This window comes from Orcinus orca, chromosome 5 (assembly GCF_937001465.1).
Source record: "Orcinus orca chromosome 5, mOrcOrc1.1, whole genome shotgun sequence".
NCBI classification, from domain to species: Eukaryota; Metazoa; Chordata; class Mammalia; order Artiodactyla; family Delphinidae; genus Orcinus; species Orcinus orca.
In genome coordinates this window covers 23,460,068-23,484,205 of record NC_064563.1, presented here as the reverse complement: position 1 = coordinate 23,484,205, position 24,138 = coordinate 23,460,068, and the positions used below count along the sequence as shown (strand labels likewise).

Sequence of the window (24,138 nt, the reverse complement as noted above, 5' to 3'; positions counted from 1 at the left end):
GATCCAAGAGAGCTGGAAGCATGTGAATAGGATGAGGGCAAAGGAGAGGAAACATTCTCCAAGGATGGAATCCCTTGAAAAGGGAGGTTGGTAATACCATTAGACCAACTTCTACCTTAACTTTACTTAGGAATCACTGTAAAGATAAACACTTTGGCCCATCATCTGTTATACTTGAGAACATCCTAGCAGAAAAGAAACCCCCTTAAGGACAGACTACTCATATCTAATTGTAGATAATTTAGATCATTAGATCATTCCTAATGTCTGAGCCCAGAACACTGCCTGAAATGCCATATTTTACCAAATGTTTGTTGAATACATTAATTAATGAACACTACATTACTGTGGTAATAAATAAAATTTAAAATAATGTAACCTGACATAAGCATTCTGTGGCGTGATCCATTACAGGAGGGTATAGAGAGGATACAATCTTTCTTTCATTAAAAAATTTTTCGGGCTTCCCTGGTGGCGCAGTGGTTGAGAGTCCGCCTGCCGATGCAGGGGACACGGGTTCGTGCCCCGGGCCAGGAAGATCCCACATGCCGCGGAGCGGCTGGGCCCGTGAGCCATGGCCGCTGAGCCTGCGCGTCCGGAGCCTGTGCTCCGCAACGGGAGAGGCCACAGCAGTGAGAGGCACACGTATCACAAAAAAAAAAAAAAAAAAAATTTCTTTTATGAAAAGACAATCAGGTGAGAGGGCCTAAACATGTCTTACAAAATTATCAAAAGTGGCCACTAGGGTGGTTTACAGTCCCTTTGAAAAACTCTAGGGACTCTTAAACATCTATAACTAAAAAGTAAAAATATTCACTACTTGGTAAGAGCTTCTACTGCTGAGCAAAATATTCTAAAGAAATGCCTGTTACTGTGAAAGCAGTTTACCCAATAAGATACTATGGTTGTTAAGAAGCAGTCCTAACAAAGTGTGGAGTCACTGGCCAAGCCAATATTCTAGAAATAATGTAAACCTGCTACTCTGGATGTTAAAGTGTCAGGATAGTCCTGATAATGATTCATGTAATTTGCACACGAGATGGCAAAAAGACTATGATAGGGACTTCCCTGGCGGTCCAGTGGTTAAGACTCCACACTTCCACTGCAGGGGGCATGGGTTCAATCCCTGGTTGGGGAACTAAGGTACAGCCAAAAATAAAAAAATAAAAGCCTAGGATGAAAAAATGCTTGGATGCCTGGCTCTGTGTCTTCCACCTACACACAAGGTGTTTCAACTAAAAACATCCACACAGCTATTATCCACTGGCTGGGTCCCATGTGCCAAAAATATTAGGCATGTTACAAACTTATCTCATTAAAAATTCTCCTAACAACCAATAGAGTAGGTATGACTAGCACTATTTTATAGATGATGAAATTCAAGCACCAAGAGTTTAGAAAAGTTACTCAAGGTAGCAGAGTGAGGAGAGAGTAGAGCTAGAATTAAAACCCAGGTTTGTCTGGCTCTAAACCTGTTTTATTTGTTTCTTTTTCAATTGTTTTTTTAACTAAAAACATTGCTGAAAGGGAAAATAGATTTCATAAAATATGCCCATTTAACTTCACCTAAAGTAATAGAAGAAATTAAGAAAATGGTTTTTTAATATTTAAATGAACAATATTAAAGCTATACATTTTTAAAAAGAAATGACTCTAGATATTGGATTTCTAAGGAAATTTTCTACATTTATCATCAAGTAAAAAAATAAACTTTCTAAACTTGGTTAACTTATAAACATTTTATAAGCTTCCAAAATAATGTAGGGGTTATTCTAGCACTGTACCTGAATGACTGGCTTTGTCAATATTTTGCCAAACAACAGGTTAATAAAGTTTTTGGTTTATGTAAAATCCAAATTTTCCTGATACAACTGTATTACTTTCAAAGATCAACACTAGAACTTTGTAACAATGGTTTTCAATACACAGGATTAACAGTCAGTATATAAAACTGAAAAGAGAAACATGTCAAACTCCAAGGAACATTTGGTTGACTACGGTGGGGAGACATGTATTGAATTGGCAAGTCCCTTGCTTATAATGTATCAATATTCCAACACTTGCTTTTTCTAAAAGTGAAACATGATTTAGTAGTTTCTAGGGGATTTGCAATACTAGGTTTATCTTATTTTCATTAAGCAACATTTTTATTTCTGATATGGGTTTTTAAACAGTACCATTTGATGGTACACAAACCTGTGGGCATGTTGCCCCAGTTTCTGAAATGGGTGGCCCAGTCCTAGAATGTCCATCTAGATAAAAATTAGAGAGTCTCTGTGTTGTGGAAAGGGGTTCTCCGGAACTTGACCTGAAACAGTATCCTTGGAAGTCCCCTATTTTTATTTACCTTGTATGCTTTGGGAGGTGACAGGACTGGTTGATGAAAACTATGGGTGGTGAGAAATAGCAATGGCCTGAGGCACTGTGTGATTTACTCACTGTCTACCGTTCTGTTCTGTTCTTTGTAATGTTGCTTTTCTTGACATTCAGCCTTTACTTCTAAGCAAATGACACTCCAATTAACATCTTTGATAATTTTTCTTCTATTCCAATTCCTAGTTTTTAAACTGCCTTCATAGGACATCTTGAATGTCTTAAAATTCAATATACAACCTTCACAAAAACCGTATCATCCCACCAAAAAAATCCCTATCTTCTTTGTTCCCCATTCACATTTCTGAAATTAGCACTACCACTCCTATAGTCTCACAAACATCTGTCATCACTGACCCATCCCTTTATCCACTCTATCCAGTCTCTTTTTGTTGGATCCCCAGTCATACTTTGTAAGAAAATAATTTGGATTTGTGTGGAGTACCTGGGCTAAATATTCCAGACCTGGAGGGCAGTTTGGCATAACAGTTGGCATTGGCATCCATACTATTGGAGCAGAATGTTGTGGTGCAGGATATTTTCCAGGCTGGTACTGGATAGGATGGCTACCACCAGTTTGCATGTACAAGGGGAAGGTAGTGGGCTGATGTGGACTGTAGTACCCCACAGGCAAGCTTCCTGGGTGGCCTGCAGGAGGAGGGACAGCTGGTCCAGGGGGCCCTGTGTTCAAAAACAAATGAAAGTGTTATACATTATAAACACTACAATATATTGGAAATTAGCATGACTTTTTACATGGAGATGATATGGCTCACACAACCTGCACTTAAAAATAACAAGGTGTTCCATTTTACGAGTGTGTAGGATGTACCAAAATGTACTAAGGGGATTTACACATTAACTCACTTAATCCTCTTAAGCCTTATGAGACAATTATTCCCATTTCAGAGGTACAGAAGTAAGGTTGAAATATCAAGTTAACATGTTAGCCTCTAGGCATTAGCTTCCTTCTTCGGAGATAATAATATACCTACTTCATTAGGTTATAGTAGGATTAGCGCAAGGTCTAGCATATAATTAGCATGGTTAATTTTTTGTTACTACGTTTACTGTTATTATTGTTTAAGGTCATAAAGATAGTAAGGTCTACTTAACTTCAAAGGGGTTCTTCTTTTTTTTTTTTCTCTTTTTGCTGCTCGCGGGCCTCTCACTGTTGTGGCCTCTCCCGTTGCGGAGCACAGGCTCCGGACGCGCAGGCCCAGCGGCCATGGCCCACGGGCCCAGCTGCTCCGCGGCATGCGGGATCCTCCCGGACCAGGGCACGAACCCGTGTCCCCCGCATCGGCAGGTGGACTCCCAACCACTGCGCCACCAGGGAAGCCCCCCAAAGGGGTTCTTTTAATGACTGCTGTCTAACTCCAGAACAGTTTCATCACCCGTCCCAAAACTCCCATACCCATTAGCGGTCATTCCCCATCTTTTCCCCCAGTCCCTGGAAACCGCTATCTCTATAGATTTGCCTAATCCAGACATTTCATATAAATAAAATCATGTGACATGGCCTTTGTATCTGGTTTCTTTTACTTGGCAAGTTTTCAAGGTTCATCCTTGAACTTTGCATTAGTACTTCATTAATAAAAACTAGTGAAATAACAATACTCATGTCAGACAAAATATACTTTAAGACAAAAACTGTTACTAGAGGTAAAGGACATTTTATTATAATAACAGAAGTGTCAGTCCATCAAGAAGACATAACAATTACATACACCTAAAAACAACTTCAAAATACGTGAAGCAAAAACTGACACACTTTTGTGAAATAGGCAATCCAACGAACGATAACTGGAGGCTGCAATACCCCACTCACAACAAGGGATAGGACACCTAAGCAGAAGATCAAAAAGGAAATAGAAGCATGAAAAACACTATAAATGAAACAATACATAACAGGCATGTATAGAACACTCTACCCAACAACTACAGACTAACCATTCTTCTCAAATGCACATAGAACCTTCTCCAGGATAGACCTACTGGTTGGCCATAAAGCAAGTCTCAACAAATTTAAGATACCTGAAATCATACAGAGTATATTCTATTACAATGGAATAAAACCAGAAATCAATAATAATAGAAGAAATTTTGGAAATCACAAATATGAGGAAATAAATCAATACACTCTTAAATAAACAAAGGGGTAAAAAGAAATCATGAGAGAAATGAGAAAATACTTTGAGATGAATGAAACAAAAGCACAATATACCAAAGCTTATGGGATGCAGCTAAAACAATGCTTAGAGGGAAATTGACAGCTGTAAACACCTACACTAAAAAAGAAATATCTCAAATCAGTAACCCAACTTTCCACCTTAGAAATAAATCAAACCCAAAGCAAGCAGGAGGAAATAATAAACACTGAAGTAGAAGTGAGTGAATGAAACAGGAAAAACAATAGACAAAAATCAGCAAAACTGGGCTTCCCTGGTGGCGCAGTGGTTGAGAATCTGCATGCCAATTCAGGGGACACGGGTTCAAGCCCTGGTCTGGGAGGATCCCACATGCCTCGGAGCAACTGGGCCCGTGAGCCACAACTACTGAGCCTGTGCGTCTGGAGCCTGTGCTCCGCAACAAGAGAGGCCACGATAGTGAGAGGCCCGCGCACTGCAATGAAGAGTGGCCCCCGCTTGCCACAACTAGAGAAAGCCCTTGCACAGAAACGAAGACCCAACACAGCCAAAAATAAATAAATTAATTAATTTTTAAAAAATCAGCAAAACCAAAAGTAGGTTCTTTTAAAAGATCAACAAAATTGAGAAACCTTAAGCCAGACTAACCAAGAAAAAAAAAATAGACTTCAATTATTAAACACAGGGGTGAAAATGGGGACATTACTAAACTTACAGAAATTAAAATGCATCATATGGAAATATTATGAACGGTTGCATGCAAAAGCAGGGTCCTGTGCATGATCTCTGCACATAGCACCACCAAGGGGGTGGGAAGACCACCCAGGCTACGCCTCCTGCCCAACCCACTGACCCGTCCCTACCCTCACCCCATTTAAGGAACCAGCTCAGCCCCTGCCTCGGGGAGTGAGCAAGGCCACCTGCTTCTTGTTCTCGCTCCCTCTGCTGTAGCAGGAATCCCAGTAAAGCCCTGCTTCAACTTCTCATCTGGCCTCTTAACAATTTCTGTTGATTAAATTGTCCAAGGACCTGGGTCTGTAACATATTCACTGGTAGACGCATAGTATGTGAAGTGATTAGAGAGGAGGGGCAACTAACCTAGGCAGAAGAGATACCCTGTGATGTAAGTGCTGACACATTAGACCCAGCCAGCACCTTTACGATGAGCAAAGGTTTTAGATACAGCAGGTACAAAATGAGCAGCTGCACAGAGGAAGCTCAGTACCACAGGAGTAAAGGCCATGCATATATAGAGATTTAGCAAACAAAACAGAAAGGAAGGTGGGGAGGAAGTGACGATTATGAAAGACCTATGCTCTGTGCAAAGAACCTGAACTTTATGCTAGTAAAATGTAAAATGGAGTGACCAGTTTTACATTTAGAACCTTTATGAATGAGAAGGTTAAATTAGGAAGGAGGTGCCTGCAGGAGTCTAGATGTGAGGTAAGGAAGTTTAATTGTGATGAAAAGAGTAGAAAGTGGAGAAATAATAATCGACGTTTAAGAGACATATTGTCTTGGCAATAGACTGGATGTGAGGAAAGATTCTCAAGTTTCTGACGTGGGTCCCTGCAGGCCTCCAGTGTAGAGAAAGAACAGAGGGCACGTGTTCCGGAGTGAGATGCCCAAGATGCACTGAGGAATCACTGAGTTTGAGATCCTGGGTCACCCAGGGCAAGTGGTCTACAGGCAGGTGGAAATGCAAGTTTAGAGCAGAGGAGACTGATGTGGTTAGGGGCTAAGGGATTCGTAAGTGGTTAAAGGCAAATGAAACCATATGGGGTATTCCCAGTATAACTTAGGAGAGTGTAAAAGGACAGGTGAATGGAAGAGGTGAGAGAGAGGACAGGGCAGGGCAGGGCTGGACAGGGGAGTGGCCCAAGGACCTCTGGGGAATACCCATTTTTAAGGGTAGAGAACACAGACCTCTTGACAGAGACCAGGAGTCAGGAGAGACTAACAGAAAAATAATGGTAACTAAAAACAATGTTAAATTAGAGCTAAGTGAGAAAAAAAGTGCTAATGTCTTTAGAAAAAATGGAGGACATTTCACGTTTCAGTTTATTGTGAAGAATAGACTTTAATTCCTTTAAGAGCTGTGTTTAAGAGTACCCAAATTGGATTGGAAATCGGATATCCCGCTCATCATTTTTTTAGAACTATTATTAAAAAGCATACAATGCACCTAAAAAGTCATACAAACTGTCTCAAAAATACTAATTGTTATATCACTTCAATGAGTTGATGATTAATTCTTCTGGTATTAACCATGTGATTTTAAGATAAAAGTACGTCATGGAACAAAATTTGAGGATCAATAAATTAGAAAGGAAATTACAATTTAGATTATGGTGCTATTCAGTTTAGAGACTATACTTCTAAAAAAAATTGTATACAAATGTATGTAATCAAATGATTTTTGTTATAAGTATGTGTTATTCAGAGATGTTAAGAGAAGTGAAGGAAAAAACATAATCTAATTACGTGTGGGAAATGTTTTATACTCTCTTTTAAGCTTTAAAATTGCCGTTACGGGTTCTGATTGTTCTGCAGGAAAACACAACAAAACACGTTTAACTTTGTGTAACTATAGTATCCCACACTTATTTAAATAAAGAACTCTGTAATGGAGCATTTTCCTACCAATGCTAGTGTGAGAAATACTGCTTTATGGGATTTGTGTTTTCTTAGTTATTTTGAATATTATCATCCTTTTTTATTTCAAAAAAGTATGTCATTTTCCTCTTTAAATAGACTACATATAACAAAGGCTTCTTTATTAACTATGTTTTTAAACATATTTGGCCCAAAATTATTTTCAATGGTAACAAATATCCAGTAATGTAATGCAAATGGAATTATATAATTCAATTTAGAGAAATTCATGAAAGCTAAAATTTCAAGTATAGTATTTCAAGTTCCTTAATGTGAATCAAGGGCACACAATTTGCATCAGGATAAATAAGTATATAGTTCAGCCACTAGATGGTGATCACAGTGAATTTTTGTTGCTGATTTTCATAACTGAAAATTCATTACTTGTGCTATTTTTTTGATACAGAAAGGAAGAGACAGACACTTTCCCAGATGAGCAGAACATGATTTATAACCAAGGTTTACTTCTTAGAAACGGTGGAGTTTCTGTTCTACTGGAACCTAAGTTCTTGGATATAGAGTGACTGGTGAATCTAAGACAGATTATGTAGATAATGTTGATAGCCACTGAAGTAAAACATAGAGAAACGTATATATAGTGATATTACAATGTAGGGTTGTCAAAAACTTGGATTTAGCAGGGGTTAAGCCATAATGAGGGGTTATACTGGATCAGATTCACACAACATGCATACACATGAGGGAAAGGGGAAAAGGAAGCCCTGTTTTCAGAAAACACTGCCGGGGCAAAGGCTACCTGAGCTCCATGAATCATATGTCTGGAGCCAAGACAACATCCTTGCCATCATCCTGTGGATACTGGGGTTTCTTCTGCTCTTTCACAGCCTAACTCACTGGTTTCTGCCTCTAAACAAACACTTAAATATATATTTAAAGAAATATCACTATACTTTATCATTTTCTAAACCACTAAAATGTATTTGAATATAATCCTGATTAAAACTATTTCCTTAGTCAAAAGTAAGAGTTGGTTTTTTTTTTAGATGTTTTAGGGCTTTAATGTCCTTCACACGGTCAACATAAAACACTGACAATGGACGAACAATAGGGAAAAAGACTGTTCAGCGAAGATCTTCCCGAACTCATGGCATCACTGGTCAAACACCATAAAGAGAACGGTCACATGAACAGTAAGGGAGTTTAACAGAGATTTTTAGTTTAACAGCATAACTGAAAAACAAAGAACCAACCAAGTAAACAAGCAAGCAACCAACCAACCAACCGTTCTTCTACCCACTGAAAGGAAAGTAAAAGTGAATCAGGGAGCTTCCAAATCTTGTGAAGCAGCTTAAAAAGGGAGAGGGGAGGGGGAAGGGGAGGCACACAACAGTTGAGAACGTAACACTCTAATGCACAAGGTCAAGGATCCTAACATTCTCAAAGTCTCAACATATACCAACAAGAACCATATTATTAGAAATATAAAGGCACAGAGATATAAATGCATAGAGATATAAACTATTTGGTATTAAAAACAGACCTTGCTATATAAACGTATAGTATGTCACTTTTATCTCTTTATGAGAATAACAGTATAAAGAAATATCTCCAGTTTGCCTTTTAGTCTGGAACATCACAACACGGTCGGTGGTGACCTGAATTAACAGCTGCAGAATCCAGAAGACCCCACTGCTGTCATCTTGCAAAGGATCAAAATTCAGCACCTAGAGGGCTCCACCCACCCTCCATGCTGTGTGTCTCTAAAAATAATGACGTGCAATTTGCATACAATTAAACCCATAGGCATCTTTGAATATGAGATCTAGGGAGGAAAAGTAGCAGCAAAGACAACAGTAGCTAGAATTTGGTAGAAAAGCAAGAGAAGATTTTTTAAAAGCTTCCACTTCAAGTCAGGATTAAGGTTAAGTTTCAACAGCTAGGCTTAGCTGTGGATGTTTTGCTGTTCTCTGGAAAAAAAAGAAAATCTATCATAAGGATGTTCATTCGAGAAAAATACTGTTTGTTTAGTTTTTTTAGCCATGACCAACTGAAAGAGTAAGAGTATTTTTAATTTTAAAGAATTTACATATTGCCCAAATACTTAGGAGTATCTATTTTCCTGAGTCCCTGAGTACAGTATGAGTTGTGTATTCAGACTTATAAAAATATTTGCCGAACTACAAGCTCCTGAATCAGAACTCAAAGCCATTCACTTCCATTTTTCTGCATTTCTCCTGCCATTTGTCCCAACCAGACCTTCATGACCCTGAGCTTTTGGACATATTGTTCTTTCTGCAAGTATGGCCCTTTCCCCCTTTCCTTCGATTGATAAATTCCTCACGTGCCAGTAAAACTTGATTTCCTCAGTTAGTGCTTCCCTCAAATCCCCAGTAGAGGCAGTTACTGCCCTCTGTGCTCTTCACAGGACAACGTTCTCTTCACATTCAAGCAAAGAGAATGCCATCAATGTTTGCACAACTTCCTTCCTAAGACAGGAATATAATTCTAATTAACATCTAGTGAACTACTCGGCGCGCTGTAGGCATCCAGTATTTATTTACTGAATCATTCCATTAATTAATTAGTTAATTTTAAAAGCAATCTTAACTATGAGCATGGTTTTCTGGAGAGGGGCAAGATTCTTCCTGAATATTCAACCTACCTGGTACAAAATGGGAATTGTACTCAGGAGGGGCACCAGGCCTTGGATCAGGTGAGTTTATTTGATTCTCCATTTCATCTGCAAGTTGTTCAGGGCCTGTGGGGACTATATTTTGGGGGAGAGAAAGGGGACCTGATTTACAATGGGAATGATAATATGATTACAGAAGATATTCAGTTTTTAAATTTTGGTATGCATCAATGAATATAAGCAACATGACATACACTCATTTTTTATAAAAAAGCAATTCATTATGTAATTAGACATCAACCTATTAATATATTTGATGAATTTTTAGCCTGAATATGGACTTAAAAATAAAACTAAGCAATTATATTGTTATGATCAAAGCAACAAGCTTTCATGCTAGTGTTCAGCTGACCTGATGCTCATTCCTATCCACATAAACTCCTTGCACAGTAGCAAAACTTCTTTCTCCTATTATATAATAGGGAGAGTACAGTCATTTATAGAGTGCATCTGATTTAGTCCCGAATCCTTTTTGGAAAATGGCTGTGTTTAAATAAATTCAAAGCACAACACAATAAATACTTAATAAATTTAATATATAACATGATGAATACTTAATAAATTTAAAACATAACACAATGAATACTTAATACTTTAAATAGCAGTAATGCTACACACAACTCAGCTGGAGGTGGTTCAGTCTTCATCTCCAGTGAGTCACATTTTTACCATATTCCGCCTAAAAGCAACCTAGATCATTGTAATTGCTGCAAGGGAGGTACTGAAGTCACTTGTCTTGTCCTCTTGTTGAAATTAGAGAAATTACTCACTAGAAGGTAGTCCTGAATCTCTTAACTGGTTGACTTTTATCTCATAAGAAACACAAATCCCACAGATGTGGTGTTTCTCTCCTTGTATCATCTCCTACATTGCTTGAAAAAGCAGCGCTACTTTTGAGTCTTCTTCTGTAAGGGCAAGCTGCCATCACAGGCTTTTTATTACTATTACCTCTCTTTGCAGACTTACTCTCCTACCTGTATTTTTCCTTTACCTAACTTTCCCCCACATACTTTAGAGATTTTTGCAGTACCTATATGCCAGTATAAAACCCTTTTAATCCTTTTCTGTCAAAGATAAAGAGGAGTGTTCATATATATAAATGAACAAATGAATGTATATATATGTATATATATATATTCTTCAAATATTAAACAAGTGACTTAAAAGTGAAATAAACTCCAATTTTTTAAGGAAAGGAATCACACAGTTCACATTTGAAAATAAAGCATATTAAAATTTATTCACAAAAACTTACCTGACATTTGAAGAATTCTAATTAATCCTGAAAAAAAACCACATTTTATACCTTTAAAAATATATTTATATAGTTAGTATTATTATTTAGTGATACATGTAACAAGTTCTGTGATTCTTTTAGTCCCCAGTTACCTTTCTTTCATTCCTTCATTAATTCAACAAATATTTCCTGAGCATCTATTATGTACCAGGGACTATTATAGGTGTTGAAAATACAGCAGTAAATGAGATGGACACTCTGCTGGAGATTATATTCTAGTGGAGTGAAACATATCAAGAGATATTTAAGATTAAATTTAGATAGTACAGTTATGAAGAAAACAAAGTTAAAGATTAAGAAAAACATGGATGAGGCGCTCGAGGAGGGTCAGGGAAAAGCTCTCTCAGGAGGTGAGCTTTCAGCTATCTGAACTATGACAGAAAGCATTATACGAAAAATGTAGGAAGAGAGTTCCCAAAAGACAAGAAAGTAAGTGCAAAGGCCTTGAGATGGCAATGAGCTTGGGCAATGACCAAGGGAGAGAAAGAGGTCAGGTGTGACTGGAACACAGGGAAAGAAGAGAACCGAGGTCAGAGATGGAGACAGAGGTCTGATCATACCTGAAACTCATGGCAAAATGTTTGGAATCTGTTGTAATTGCAGTTGGGGGTCTTTGGAAGACTTTAATCAGTGGAGTGACCAGATCTGATTTAAACTTTATCTTGAGGGGCAGGAGTAGAAGCAGTGGGGGAGGGATGGCAGCAGTAATCCAGGTGGGAGCTGATGCTGGCTTAGACTGGGGAGGTGACATGAGAGAGGGTCAGATGCCGTCAGATGCATAACAAGATTTGGAAGCAGAACCCACAGGAGTTGCTGATGGACTAAGTAAAGAGAGGAGTCGAGGATGAGTCTCATTTTTTAAGCCAGGGTACCCGAGCTGATGGTGATGCCATTAGCTGAACTAGAGAGGAAGATGGTGGGAAAATGTTGGGACTGGGGAGGGCAGGAATCAAAAGTTTAAATTGGGACATGTTATGTTTAAAGAAGAGTCCTAGAGAAGACATGTTAAACATTTAAATAAAAAACATGTATATGTGAACATTATGAGAATAACTCAGAGAAGTAATCTAGAAGTTGGGATGATATTTGAAACAAGGGCTGGAGGTTGGGGAGAGAGTTCATTGATTTCATTAATTCAATCAAGGGGAAAAGATTATTACAGAAAGGAATTTCAGTATTTCAGGTTTCTGAGTTCTGGGTGATGACAAATAACAAGGAGAAAACATCAGCAAAAGCTATAATACACTGAATGCTTATCAAATGTCAGGAAAAGGCAGAGCACTTTTCATATATTATCTCCAATTTGCACAGCAAAGAAACCATAAACAAAATGAAGAGACGACCCACAGAATGGGAGAAAATATTTGCAAATGATACGACCAATAAGGGATTAACCTCCAAAATTTACAAACAGCTCATGCAGCTCAATATCAAAAAAACAAACCATTCAGTCAAAAAATGGGCAAAAGATCTAAATAGACATTTATCCAAAGAAGACATGCAGATGGCCAAGGGGCACATGAAAAGATGCTTAACATCACTAATTATTAGAGAAATGCAAATCAAAACTACAATGAGATATCACCTCACAGCAGTCAGAATGGCCATCATCAAAATGTCTACAAACAACAAATGCTGGAGAGGGTGTGGAGAAAAGGAACCCTCCTACACTGTTGGTGGGAATGTAAATTGGTGTAGCCACTATGGAGAACAGTATGGAGGTTCCTTAAAAAACTAAAAACAGAGCTACCATATGACTACCATATGATCCAGCAATCTCACTCCTGGGCATATATCTGGAGAAAAACATGGTTCGAAAGGATACATGCACCTCAATGTTCACTGCAGCACGGTTTACAATAGCCAAGACATGGAAGCAATCTAAATGTCCATTGACAGATGAATGGATATAGAAGATGTGGTACATATATACAATGGAATATTATTCAACTATTAAAAAAATGAAATAATTTCATTTGCAGCAACATGGATGGACCTGGAGATTATCATACTAAGTGAAGTAGGTCAGACAGAGAAAGACAAATATGATAACGCTTATATGTGGAATCTGAAAAAAAATGATACAAATGAACTTATTTACAAAACAGAAACAGACTCACAGACATAGAGAACGAACTTATGGCTACCAGCGGGGGAAGGGTGGGGGAAGAGATAGATTGCAAGTTTGGGACTGACATGTACACACTGCTATATTTAAAATAGATAACCAACAAGGACCTACTGTATAGCACAGGGACCTCTGCTTAATACTCTGTAATAACCTAAATGAGAAAAGAATTTGAAAAAGAATAGACACATGTATATGTATAACTGAATCACTCTGCTGTACACCTGAAACTAACACAACATTGTTAATCAACTATACTCCAATATAAAATAAAAATTAAAAACAAACCGAAAAAGAAAAATAAACAGGGACTTCCCTGGTAGTGCAGTGCTTGAGTCCACCTGCCAATGCAGGGGACACGGGTTCGAGCCCTGGTCCGGGAAGATCCCACATGCCGTGGGGCAACTGGGCCTGAGTGCCACAACTACTGAGCCTGCGCTCTGGAGCCCATGAGCCACAACTGCTGAGCCTGTGCGCCTAGAGCCTGTGCTCCACAACAAGAGAAGCCACCGCAATGAGAAGCCCATGCACCGCAACGAAGAGTAGCCCCCACTCGCTACAACTAGAGAAAGCCCGTGCACTGCAACAAAGACCCAACACAGCCAAAAATAAATAAATAAATAAATAAATAAAAATAAACTGGAAAAAAAGTAAATAAACAAAACAATGTAATAGTGAAAAAAACAAATGAAAACATCTAATACGTAAATGGCCAATGCTGCTAAACTCAAGTACTTCTAAGTTCCCAGTCCGTGTTCTTTCCAATGAGTTGTCCTGCTTATCAGAGTACAGAATGTGGTCATTTGTGTTGCTCCAGTAGGGTAGAAATCACCGATACAGGGTAGGTATGCCAAAGAAGCATTAGAACACTATATGAGTGAGTAGTCAATACAGACTGAGTTGACCCAGCAAATGTCACCATGGCATAAGCCGGTATGTAGATTCTAGCCTCCTGCCAAGCCTGCGTCAGTCTTGGACCATTTCCTCTCCCTCTCTGGAGCTGGAGTTAGTTGTACAACATCCTACGTGTCTTAAAAGTAAAAACAGCTCCCTGGAGCACATCACAAATCCAGACCCAACTGCAGGCCAACCAAGAGTTCCAGGAACTGGTCCTATTCCTTTAATGATGGTAATATCTGGTGTTTAGGAAAATGCCCCTACCTTTCTAGAACCTTAAATTCTGGACATTCCTAGGAATGTACTCTCAAGTGACTGCATGTGTACACACAGGTTATATACGAGAATATTCTTGACACACTGTTCATACTAAAAGAAAGTAAAAACATTTCCAGTGCCCATCAATGGTACACTGGATAAATATATTCTGGTATATTTATATGATATAATAGTATACTGTAGTGAAAACAAAGTACAGCCATACCCATCAACAGAGATGAATCTCGAAATTACAACACTGTACAAAAAAAAAGCAGTCATAGGAGAACACATATGAGTCCATTTAAGAATGTTCAAAAGCAGGAAATGAGACAAAACGCTTTTTTTCTGATACATGTATGGGGGAAACTTTAAAGAATAAAATTAGGTAATTAATAACACAAAATTTAGGAAAACGGTTACCTGTGGAAAAGAAGTGATGTGGGTAAAGTGTTTAGCTCTGGCCCCCAAGGGGTTTGAAGTTCCTGCTAATGTTCTAGTTCTAATAGGGTGGTGAAACAGGGGTGATGGGTTGTTACTAGTTTTTAAAGAGTACATATATGTTTATATCTGCATATTTATATGTATGACATTGTTTCACAATAAAAAAGAACCATCTGACAGTTATATGTTTAGTGTAACTTTCTAACTAAACATCTATTGTTCCTTTCTACATCAAGCCTGGGGATTGCAAACTGTCAAATAACTGTGATGGAAAGTAATTAGAACAGAGTATTGAGTGCCTTAGTAAAAACGGGCCAAATTATCAATCTATCTATCCATCTATTCATCCATTCATCCATATATCCATCCAACTATCTAGAGTGGCAAATGGTACAGCATAGTGCAAAAGTGGCATATGTTAACAATTGCAGAAGCTAAGTGAAGACAGATTTGAATATTTTTATTACAAAAACAAAAAACTTGAAGGAAAACAAGTACATAATTCTGGACCCCAAAAGTGAAATAATACCTCTGGGGTCCAGGCCTGGAAATCTGTACTTTTAACACAGTCCCAGGTGATCCTTTTGATCAGGCATGTTTGGACTGATATAGTGTAAAGAAAAATAACAGTTCTCAACCATGCCAGGCAGAAATTAGCATTCAAATGTGATTCCAGCAATTGAAAAACACCTTGAAAAAATAAACCAATTTTGAAAAAATTTTAAATCTATAAGAATGTTTTTTAAAGTAACTAATATCAATGAATTTAAAGTAAAATACACCTACACATTGCCTAACAAGCTGCAGGTGCTCATGGAATTTGTTTAGTCCTCCCTCCTTTGAGCCACTGGTTTCTTTTTTTTTTACCACTCTAAATGCTCTCCCCATTCTTAAAAATTTTACAATATAGTTTTGTTTTTTTTTTAACATCTTTATTGGGGTATAATTGCTTTACAATGGTGTGTTGGTTTCTGCTTTATAACAAAGTGAATCAGCTATATGTATACGTATATCCCCATATCCCCACCTTCTTGAGCTTCCCTCCCACCCTCCCTATCCCACCCCTCTAGGTGGTCACAAAGCACTGAGCTGATCTCCCTGTGCTATGCGGCTGCTTCCCACTAGCTATCTATTTTACATTTGGTAGTGTATATATGTCAGTGCTACTCTCTCACTTTGTCCCAGCTTCCCCTCCCCTGCTGTGTCCTCAGGTCAGTTCTCTACATCTGCGTCTTTATTCCTGCCCTGCCACTACGTCCATCAGTACCATTTTTATAGATTCCATATACATGCGTTAGCATACGGTATTTTTCTTTTTGACTTACAAAAGAACCTTATCTTAATAAACTTCCTTTAAAGTTCAAATATGTTGTAAGATTTTTGTTTTAAGTGATACATTCTCATTCTCATAGAAGGAGTACAGAATGAAACAGTAGTAACTGTAAACTACATAAATATCTAGCACATAAATATCTAACACATATAAGAAAACACATTATAGTGAAACGTTATAAAAATCATATTCCTTTAAAAATATGGTCACAATAATTTTGTAAAAATAATTAAGATGTTTACAATAATCTGCATAATTATAATATGGAAAATTTTGTTTTTAAAAGTATTTAAAATCTAGAGAATATGCTAAAGAATAAATAATATTTCCTTTTCAAATTTTCTATAAGAAATGTATAATAGGGCTTCCCTGGTGGCGCAGTGGTTGAGAGTCCGCCTGCCGATGCAGGGGACACGGATTCGTGCCCCGGTCCGGGAAGATCCCACATGCCGCAGAGCGGCTGGGCCCGTGAGCCATGGCCGCTGAGCCTGCGCGTCTCGAGCCTATGCTTCGCAACGGGAGAGGCCACAACAGTGAGAGGCCCGCGTACCGAAAAAAAAAAAAAAGAAATGTATAATAGATTTTATAATCTGAAATGAAAAAAATAATAGAAATAGAACTGACAATCTAGACTCTTACAGTGAATTTAACTAAAAAGACCTGAGGTCTATAAAAGATGAAAACTTTACACACCCTTCCAAACACAATTCTCTTTACAGACTTGAAGCCAAAATCTTGGCTCCTGTGGTGTATTGTGTTAGTTTTATGGGTTTCCTAGTCACCAGGGAACTAGACAGTTGAGTGGACTCAGTATGAATGGATTAAAGTCCGATGATTGTGAAGGATTGTCATTCCTGTTCCACACCTTGGCAACTTAATAGGTTGCTGTTACACGGGCTGGAATTAAGAAACTATCCTACTCAAAAAGCAATTACAGAGGCCTGCACTAACAAGATAAATTTAGGTCTGTTACTTTGGAATAAAACATGCAGTAGAAGTAACCCAGAGACACATGGAATCTTTCATTAGAACAATACATGGAATATACATTTAATTATATATTTGCATGAAATTAATCCTACAAGAAACTTGACAGAAATGGTGACTAATTTTCACTATGAACAAATGAAAATGTTGGAAAATCTAATCAATTTATGAAAAATCAAATCAATTTATGTTCTGTTTTTATAATTTATACAAATATTTTTCTTATTTTAGTCACACTATGGTTCCTTCCAAACAAAAGGTCTTATGGTAGGACATTTCCTTTTTTTAGCAGGAGGTTGGTTATTCAGCTTTATTTGAAAACAAAAGAATTAGATTAAATGGGAGCAAACTGATAGTCACAGTTGATAGATAACTTTTTTTTTTTTTTTTTTTTTGCGGTACGCGGGCCTCTCACTGTTGTGGCCTCTCCCGCTGCGGAGCACAGGCTCCGGACGCGCAGGCTCAGCGGCCATGGCTCACGGGCTCAGCCGCTCCGCGGCACGTGGGATCCTCCCGGACCAGGGCACGAACTCGTGTCCCCTGCATCGGCAGGCAGACTCTCAACCACTGTGCCACCAGGGAAGCCAGATAGCTAACTTTTATTAAACGTACTAGCTTAATTTTTCAAAAGAGAATATCAGGTCTCTCCATTTTAGCTTTCAGAAGAGGCATGTTTTTGTTACCTGGAGTACAAAAAATTCCAGAAGAATAATATAATCATGATGTTTATATAATACATTTTAGGAAACATTACCATGACAATCATGATATCTAAAAGATTGCCAGATAATGCCTTATTGTGTCATTTTCTGGCTAGTCTTCTAGTATTAAAAACTGTAACAAAACAGGATGTCAGGTGACCTATAAATCATTTTGATAAGTAACCTTACATTTTAAAATGTGTTATCTGCAAAAGTGCATATATTTATATCACAAAAAGGATCCTTCCTACCTAGAGCCCCATTTCCCTTCTCAAAAGGCAGCCACAGATACTAGATTTTTTGTGTCTTTCAAGAGGTTTTCTAAGCAAACACAAACTAATATATATGCCTTTTAATACAAACGGCAGTTTCCTATATACTGTTTTGTATCCTGTTTTTTCATTTATTAAAATTCTTTGATGTTGATTACATTTCAGTTCATATAACCTTATTATTTTTAAAGGCTGCACCACAGTTCAACTGGCTGCTTGATGAAAATTTAAATTGTTCCCAAATGTATGCCATTACAAACAATGCTGAAATAAATTTATATATTTTATGCACAAGTGTATTGAATCCCTGGAAGCAGAACTGATGGATAAAAGTTTTGAACATTTTTATTTTGGCATATATTGTCAAACTCTTCATCAAGAATCTGAATCAACTCACATACCAGACAAAAATGTGTTACATTTCTAACACTATGTTTTATCAAAATTTTGTCATTGTTAATCTGAAAGGTGAAAACATTCCAGTTTTATTTTCCATATCTTGAGCATTTTTTACTCTTTGCTTAAAAGTCATTTTCAGCTCCATTTCTGTGAACTGCCTGTTTGTCATGTGCCCATTTTTCTGTTTGCTAGGTTTTGTAAAAAGTTTCTTTTCAAGCTGCTCAACATCACTAATTATTAGAGAAATGCAAATCAAAACTACAATCAGGTATCACCTCACACCAGTTAGAAGGGGCATCATCAGAAAATCTACAAGCAACAAATGCTGGAGAGGGTGTGAAGAAAAGGGAACCCTCTTGCACTGCTGGTGGGAATGTAAATTGATACAGCCACTATGGAGAACAGTATGGAGGTTCCTTAAAAAACTAAAAATAGAATTACCATACGACCCAGCAATCCCACTACTGGGCATATACCCAGAGAAAACCATAATTCAAAAAGACACATGCACCCCAATGTTCATTGCAGCACTATTTACAATAGCCAGGTCATAGAAGCAACCTAAATGCCCATCGACAGACGAATGGATAAAGAAGATGTGGTACAGATATACAATCGAATATTACTCAGCCATAAAAAGGAACAAAACTGGGTCATTTGTAGAGACATGGCTGGATCTACAGACTGTCATACAGAGTGAAGTCAGTCGGAAAGAGAAAAACAAAATCGTATATCAACCCATATATGTGAAACCTAGAAAAATGGTACAGATGAACCAGTTTGCAGGGCAGAAATTGAGACACAGATGTAGGGAACAAACATATGGACACCAAGGGGGGAAAGCGGCAGGGGGATGGGGATGGTGGTGTGATGAATTGGGCGATTGGGATTGATATATATACACTAATATGTATAAAATGGATAACTAATAAGAACCTGCTGTATAAAAAGAAAATTTCATTTTATGTTAAGAATTTTTTCTCAAATTTGTCATGAATGTTTACATTTTTGCCACGCATTCTTATTGATTTTTTTTGTAGTCTAATTTTTGCCTGTTTTACTGATTTTGAAAATGTGACAATACTCAGTAGTGTTGATAATGTGATGAGAGAAATATACTCTTACAAACTTTTTGAAGTACAGCATCTCTCTCATCCTGAAGAATGAGTACTATAAAAGTGATTTTAGGACAATGTTACTGAAATATATAAAGAGTATAAAAACTACTGTATTTTCTGTTTATAAAAATGTTAACAGGCTGTGAAATCCCTCAAGCAAAACTTCAATTGTGTGCCTATAGGAAACATCATAGCAATCAATACTGAGGAAGTAGATAAAGGAAGGGATTTTCAAAGAAAGAAGCTGAAAGAGAACATTCAAAGAGAAAGTAAATGAAGTGAACAATATGAAAAGCTCTGTGAAAGAAAATATATTTCTTCTACACTGAATGATAACTAATATATCCAGAAAGGAATTCAATACCTAAATTACTAATTACAATCTCAAGATCTTTACTATTTATTATTTTATTTTTCCTATTATAAAAATATCACTTTTTATTTACAAATATGCATATATTTACAGAACAAAACATGAATATACATAATATATGCATACCTCAGAGCTATTGCATGTTCACTTCCAGACCACAATAAAACAAATACACATATATACATATAAATATATGTATATATACACACCCATATACATAAACATTTATACATACTGTGGTACAACTTGTTTTTTGTTTCTGTTTGTTTTCAATTTATAATATACTTTGGACATACTTCCACCTTAGAACATTAGAACTATCAAATGTTTTAAACTATTATTATTCCACTGTAGATGTACAATTAATTATGTAACCAAATTCCAATCAATGGTTACAAAACTATTCCCAAGTTTTCTATTACAAACAATCCTACTGTGACCATCTTTTTTGGTTTTTTTTTTTTTTTTTTGGTGACCATCTTTGACACAGATTTTTATTTGCACTTAGGAGCACGATGAATTCCAATAAGTGAATGGATATTAAAATTTTTAAGTTATCACCATAAAAAAGTTTTACCAATACATTTCCACTAAGAGTTTGTAAGAGTATATTTCTCTCACCACACTATCAACAATACTGAGCATTATCACATTTTCAAAATCAGTAAAACAGGCAAAAATGGTCTTACTTTAATTGCATTTTTCTGATAATTAATGTGGCTGAGTCTTCATTCCCCTTATCATTTGTGTTTCTCTTACTTTGAATTCACACTTTTTATTCTCAGATTGGATGGTTGATCTTAAAAGTCCTTAATGAGAGTTCTAGGCATATTAGAAAATTAGCTCTTTTTCTGTTAACAATTTCCATTTGTATCTGTTTTGTTTTGTTTTTCTTGCATGCAAATGTTAAGAATCATGTCCCTACATGGGCTTTAGGTTTTTCTATCAACCTCAAAAATGCTTTCCCACATGCTACACTCACATTCATTCAGCTTTTCTTCTTTTTTAGGTTTCATATATTTCAACTTAAATTAGTAAATCATCTAGATTTCATTTGTATGTTAAGAGTGAGGGAAAGTTCAAGTTTTATTATTAGGTTTCCCAAATAAACACCTAATTGTCCATACATGATGGATTAAATGTTATTTATTCTCCATTCCCTATTTTAAATGTATGTTTATCAAATGTCAGCTTTCCTTTTATTCTTAAATGTCTCTTCAGTTTCTTTGATTTGTCTGGTAGTAGATCTATTCCCCCTAGTGGCCTTTTAATCACTACAGCTTTATAAGACCTTTTATTATATTGCAAAATCCCCAGATATATGTATACATATGTACATTTTTCTTTGAATTGAAAACTTCCTGGCAAGTAGTTATTTTTCCCCTTGAGCTAAACAGTTGCTTTAAAAACAAACAAAAAAATTCGGTTAGGATTCTGTTTAATTTATATGTTCTTTTAGAGAAATGATACCTTTGTCTAGAAGAACGTTATGTATTTCATTGTATTTTTATCTATACATTCTCATATATAGTATATTTTCATCTATGTCCCTAGAGCTTTACATCTTTTTTAAAATACGTTTTTCAAGTTATTTCATGCCAAACGGAATGGTTTATTTTGTTCTATTTTCCAGTATATATATATATATATATATATATATATATATATATATATAACATCTATTGATAACTGTAAATTGCAGTTAGATGCAATTAGACACTTCACTAAATTTTCTTATTTTTTCTATGAGATTTTCAGTTGTTTTCTGTTGATTCTCAAGGTACACGATTGTATTATGTGTAAAAAGTGATAATGTTGTGTCTTCTTTTCTAATCAGAATGTTAACGTGTCCTCTTGCCTACCTCACTGGCCTATACAACTCAACAACGTCATAGAGTATGATGATGAGCATTCTTGGCTTTTCCAAATTTCCTGGAAGTGATGCTAGTGTTCCAAGATTTACCGTGAGAGCAAGACAGACAGATGGAGGGTATCCTACTCGTAATGCAGTAACACCCAATATAAAATATTAAAGCTTTACCCTTTTACGTAGGTGGGAAATCGACCTTAGTGCATAATATCTTCATCTCTGTACTAGTTTGGGTAGATAACACACTAAATACGCAACAAAGTAAAAACTCAACTAAATCGTAGGTCCTAAGACCAGAAAACAAATGAAAGAAAATTCTAAGTCTTGAAACATAAACGTTTTATTTTATAGAAACAAACCAACTGTACGCCGAAATAAATTACCACCCGCCCCCCAAGTCTGCCTGAATGCTAAAACGAGAGTTGGGTTCTTTCCTGTAACCCCCGTCGCTCTGCCAGCAAAGCACGTCAAGAAGTGGCTGCAAACCCTTTTACCTGCGAGTCGGCCAGGCCCGGGTCCGCAAAGCTGCGCTGAGCGAGCGCCCGCCAGAGACGCCAGCGGAGCCGCCTCCGGGGCAGGAGACGCGGGAAAGGTGCGCAGCGCGGCCGGGCAGCGCAGCCAGCTCTCCTGGGCGCGCTTCTCCGCGGCCGGAACGCTCTCCCCAACACAGCCTCAGTCCCAGGGCCACGACCGCCGACTTCAGATCCAGGGGGCCCCGACCCCTCACCCAGCGCCGGAGACGGCTCGCTGCCAGCCAGGCCCACGCGTCCACCTGGCAGACATGCGCCGAGCGCCCCGAAACTTCGGAAACCACCTGGGGATGCGGCGCGGGGCGCGGCGGGCCGGGGGGCAGCCAGCCCAGGACACGGCGTGCCCCCGCGTCCGCCGGCCTCGGGCCTCTCCTCCAGGCGCCCGCGACCCGGCTCTCCGCCCGCCCGGCCCCACTCACCGCCCGGCCAGCCGTCCACTCGGCACCCGCGACGCCAGGCCTGGGGTCTGAGTTTATCCAGGGAGAAAAGAGAAAGGGGCGGGGCAGGGAAATGGAGAAGGCAGAGGAGGATTTTGCAATGAAAAACCACACAGAGCCCCGCAGGGGACTGGGAGGAGGGTCGGGGGCGTGGTCCCGCGGGCGGGGACCCTCCCCGGGGCGCCGTCTCCCCGCCCCGCCCCGCCCCCGCGCTGGGAGCTCTGCTGCCGCGGGTCCGCTGCCCCTGGAGGCACGGGCCGCTGCTGAAGCCGGCTTTCCAGTAAAAATGCACAGGAGACAGGAAAAGAGGGAAAACTAGTTGTCACCGCTCACATGTGAGGTGAAGAAAAAGATAAAAGCAAGTCTACGGTTGCCTCTAATCCTAAAGGCACTTTCTAGAGCCTGTGAGGCAGGGCTTCGTGGCAGAGATCAAAGAGCCCAGAAAGGAAAAGAAGAAGCCAGCCTTTCGTAAGAGCCCTGTTAATTTGCATCTGTCCAACACCCCAGACCCTTGGCTTGGAGAATTGACCTTGGCGATGCAATGCGGGCTGGAAACACTCAGGCGCGGGGCCCAGGCATTTGTTTTCCTTTCCACTGGATTGGAGGAGGCCAGTTTGATGTTAGAGGGAGGTAGGGAGGAAGGGGGTGCCAGAAAAGAGGAGTGGGGGAGCTGGGTCGCCTATGTTTTCTGAGAGAAAAATGGCATTTGTTAATTACTGTTGTTAGGCCCAAGTATTGGTTTCAAACTAATGAAGTTTAGATCTGTGGTCCATGGGAAGGAACACAACCCACTGACAGGAACTGAGGGAATCTAGATATCTTTGACCTTATAAAGAATCAGAACTGGACAGAAGTAAATTAGATTAAGTTCTGAAGAGTACTTGGCAGTGCCTCACTATGAGAGAAGTTTGGATAGGGGAAGGCGTATGGTAGTGGAGTTCTGGAATTTTCCATTTTCCCCTTATGAATGCTATCTGCTACTGTGTATGTGAAATAGATTTTAAAAATTCATATTGCATTTCTCAGTAGTAATTGCATGGGACATTACCCAGATACTGAAATAATGTTATATTGAAAGCATAAAACGAAGTAGTGCCGAAACTACAGCTAAATATGATACTATGATATTATTAGCTTTGTTTTAAATTCATGAGAGTGATTCAGAGATTGAGTTTATGAATGCAAACCTCCAAAATGATCACATGAATGATCCCCAATAATTCAGGAGCAAAACATGGCTTGTGAAACATATTGCTTTGGGGA

General features: G+C 38.3%; 2 protein-coding genes across 5 annotated transcripts in view; one reads left to right on the top strand and one right to left on the bottom strand.

Annotated features, from left to right (window-relative positions):
* PLSCR4 (phospholipid scramblase 4) overlaps positions 1 to 22,981 on the bottom strand; it is a 30,972-nt gene extending 7,991 nt beyond the window's left edge. The window contains exons 1-4 of one of the 4 annotated variants that reach the window (XM_012536143.3): positions 22,858 to 22,981; positions 11,087 to 11,113; positions 9,802 to 9,906; positions 2,819 to 3,054 (exon numbers count right to left, since the gene is read on the bottom strand). In XM_012536143.3, the coding sequence (XP_012391597.1) occupies positions 2,819 to 3,054; positions 9,802 to 9,906; positions 11,087 to 11,093 (348 nt within the window). In that variant the 5' untranslated portion in view covers positions 11,094 to 11,113; positions 22,858 to 22,981. Of the gene's footprint in view, positions 1 to 2,818; positions 3,055 to 9,801; positions 9,934 to 11,086; positions 11,114 to 22,402; positions 22,501 to 22,857 lie in introns of those variants that run through there. The other 3 variants (XM_049709820.1, XM_049709818.1, XM_049709819.1) reach the window with 3 other exon arrangements.
* LOC125964508 (basic proline-rich protein-like) lies at positions 21,943 to 23,159 on the top strand. The gene is made up of 3 exons (XM_049710251.1): positions 21,943 to 22,028; positions 22,448 to 22,895; positions 22,992 to 23,159. The coding sequence occupies exons 1-3, from the start codon at positions 21,943 to 21,945 to the stop codon at positions 23,157 to 23,159; spliced, it is 702 nt and encodes a 233-aa protein (XP_049566208.1).
* The last annotated feature ends 979 nt before the right edge of the window (positions 23,160 to 24,138 follow it).

What these genes read in the sequence shown, in the direction of transcription:
- LOC125964508 (XM_049710251.1), top strand. Translation starts at nt 21,943, where the DNA reads ATGAGCATTCTTGGCTTTTCCAAATTTCCTGGAAGTGATGCTAGTGTT. An exon ending in GCAAGACAGACAGATGGAGG is followed by an intron (nt 22,029 to 22,447) that starts GTATCCTACTCG and finishes GCGCTGAGCGAG; the next exon opens with CGCCCGCCAGAGACGCCAGC. An exon ending in CTCGGCACCCGCGACGCCAG is followed by an intron (nt 22,896 to 22,991) that starts GCCTGGGGTCTG and finishes AAAACCACACAG; the next exon opens with AGCCCCGCAGGGGACTGGGA.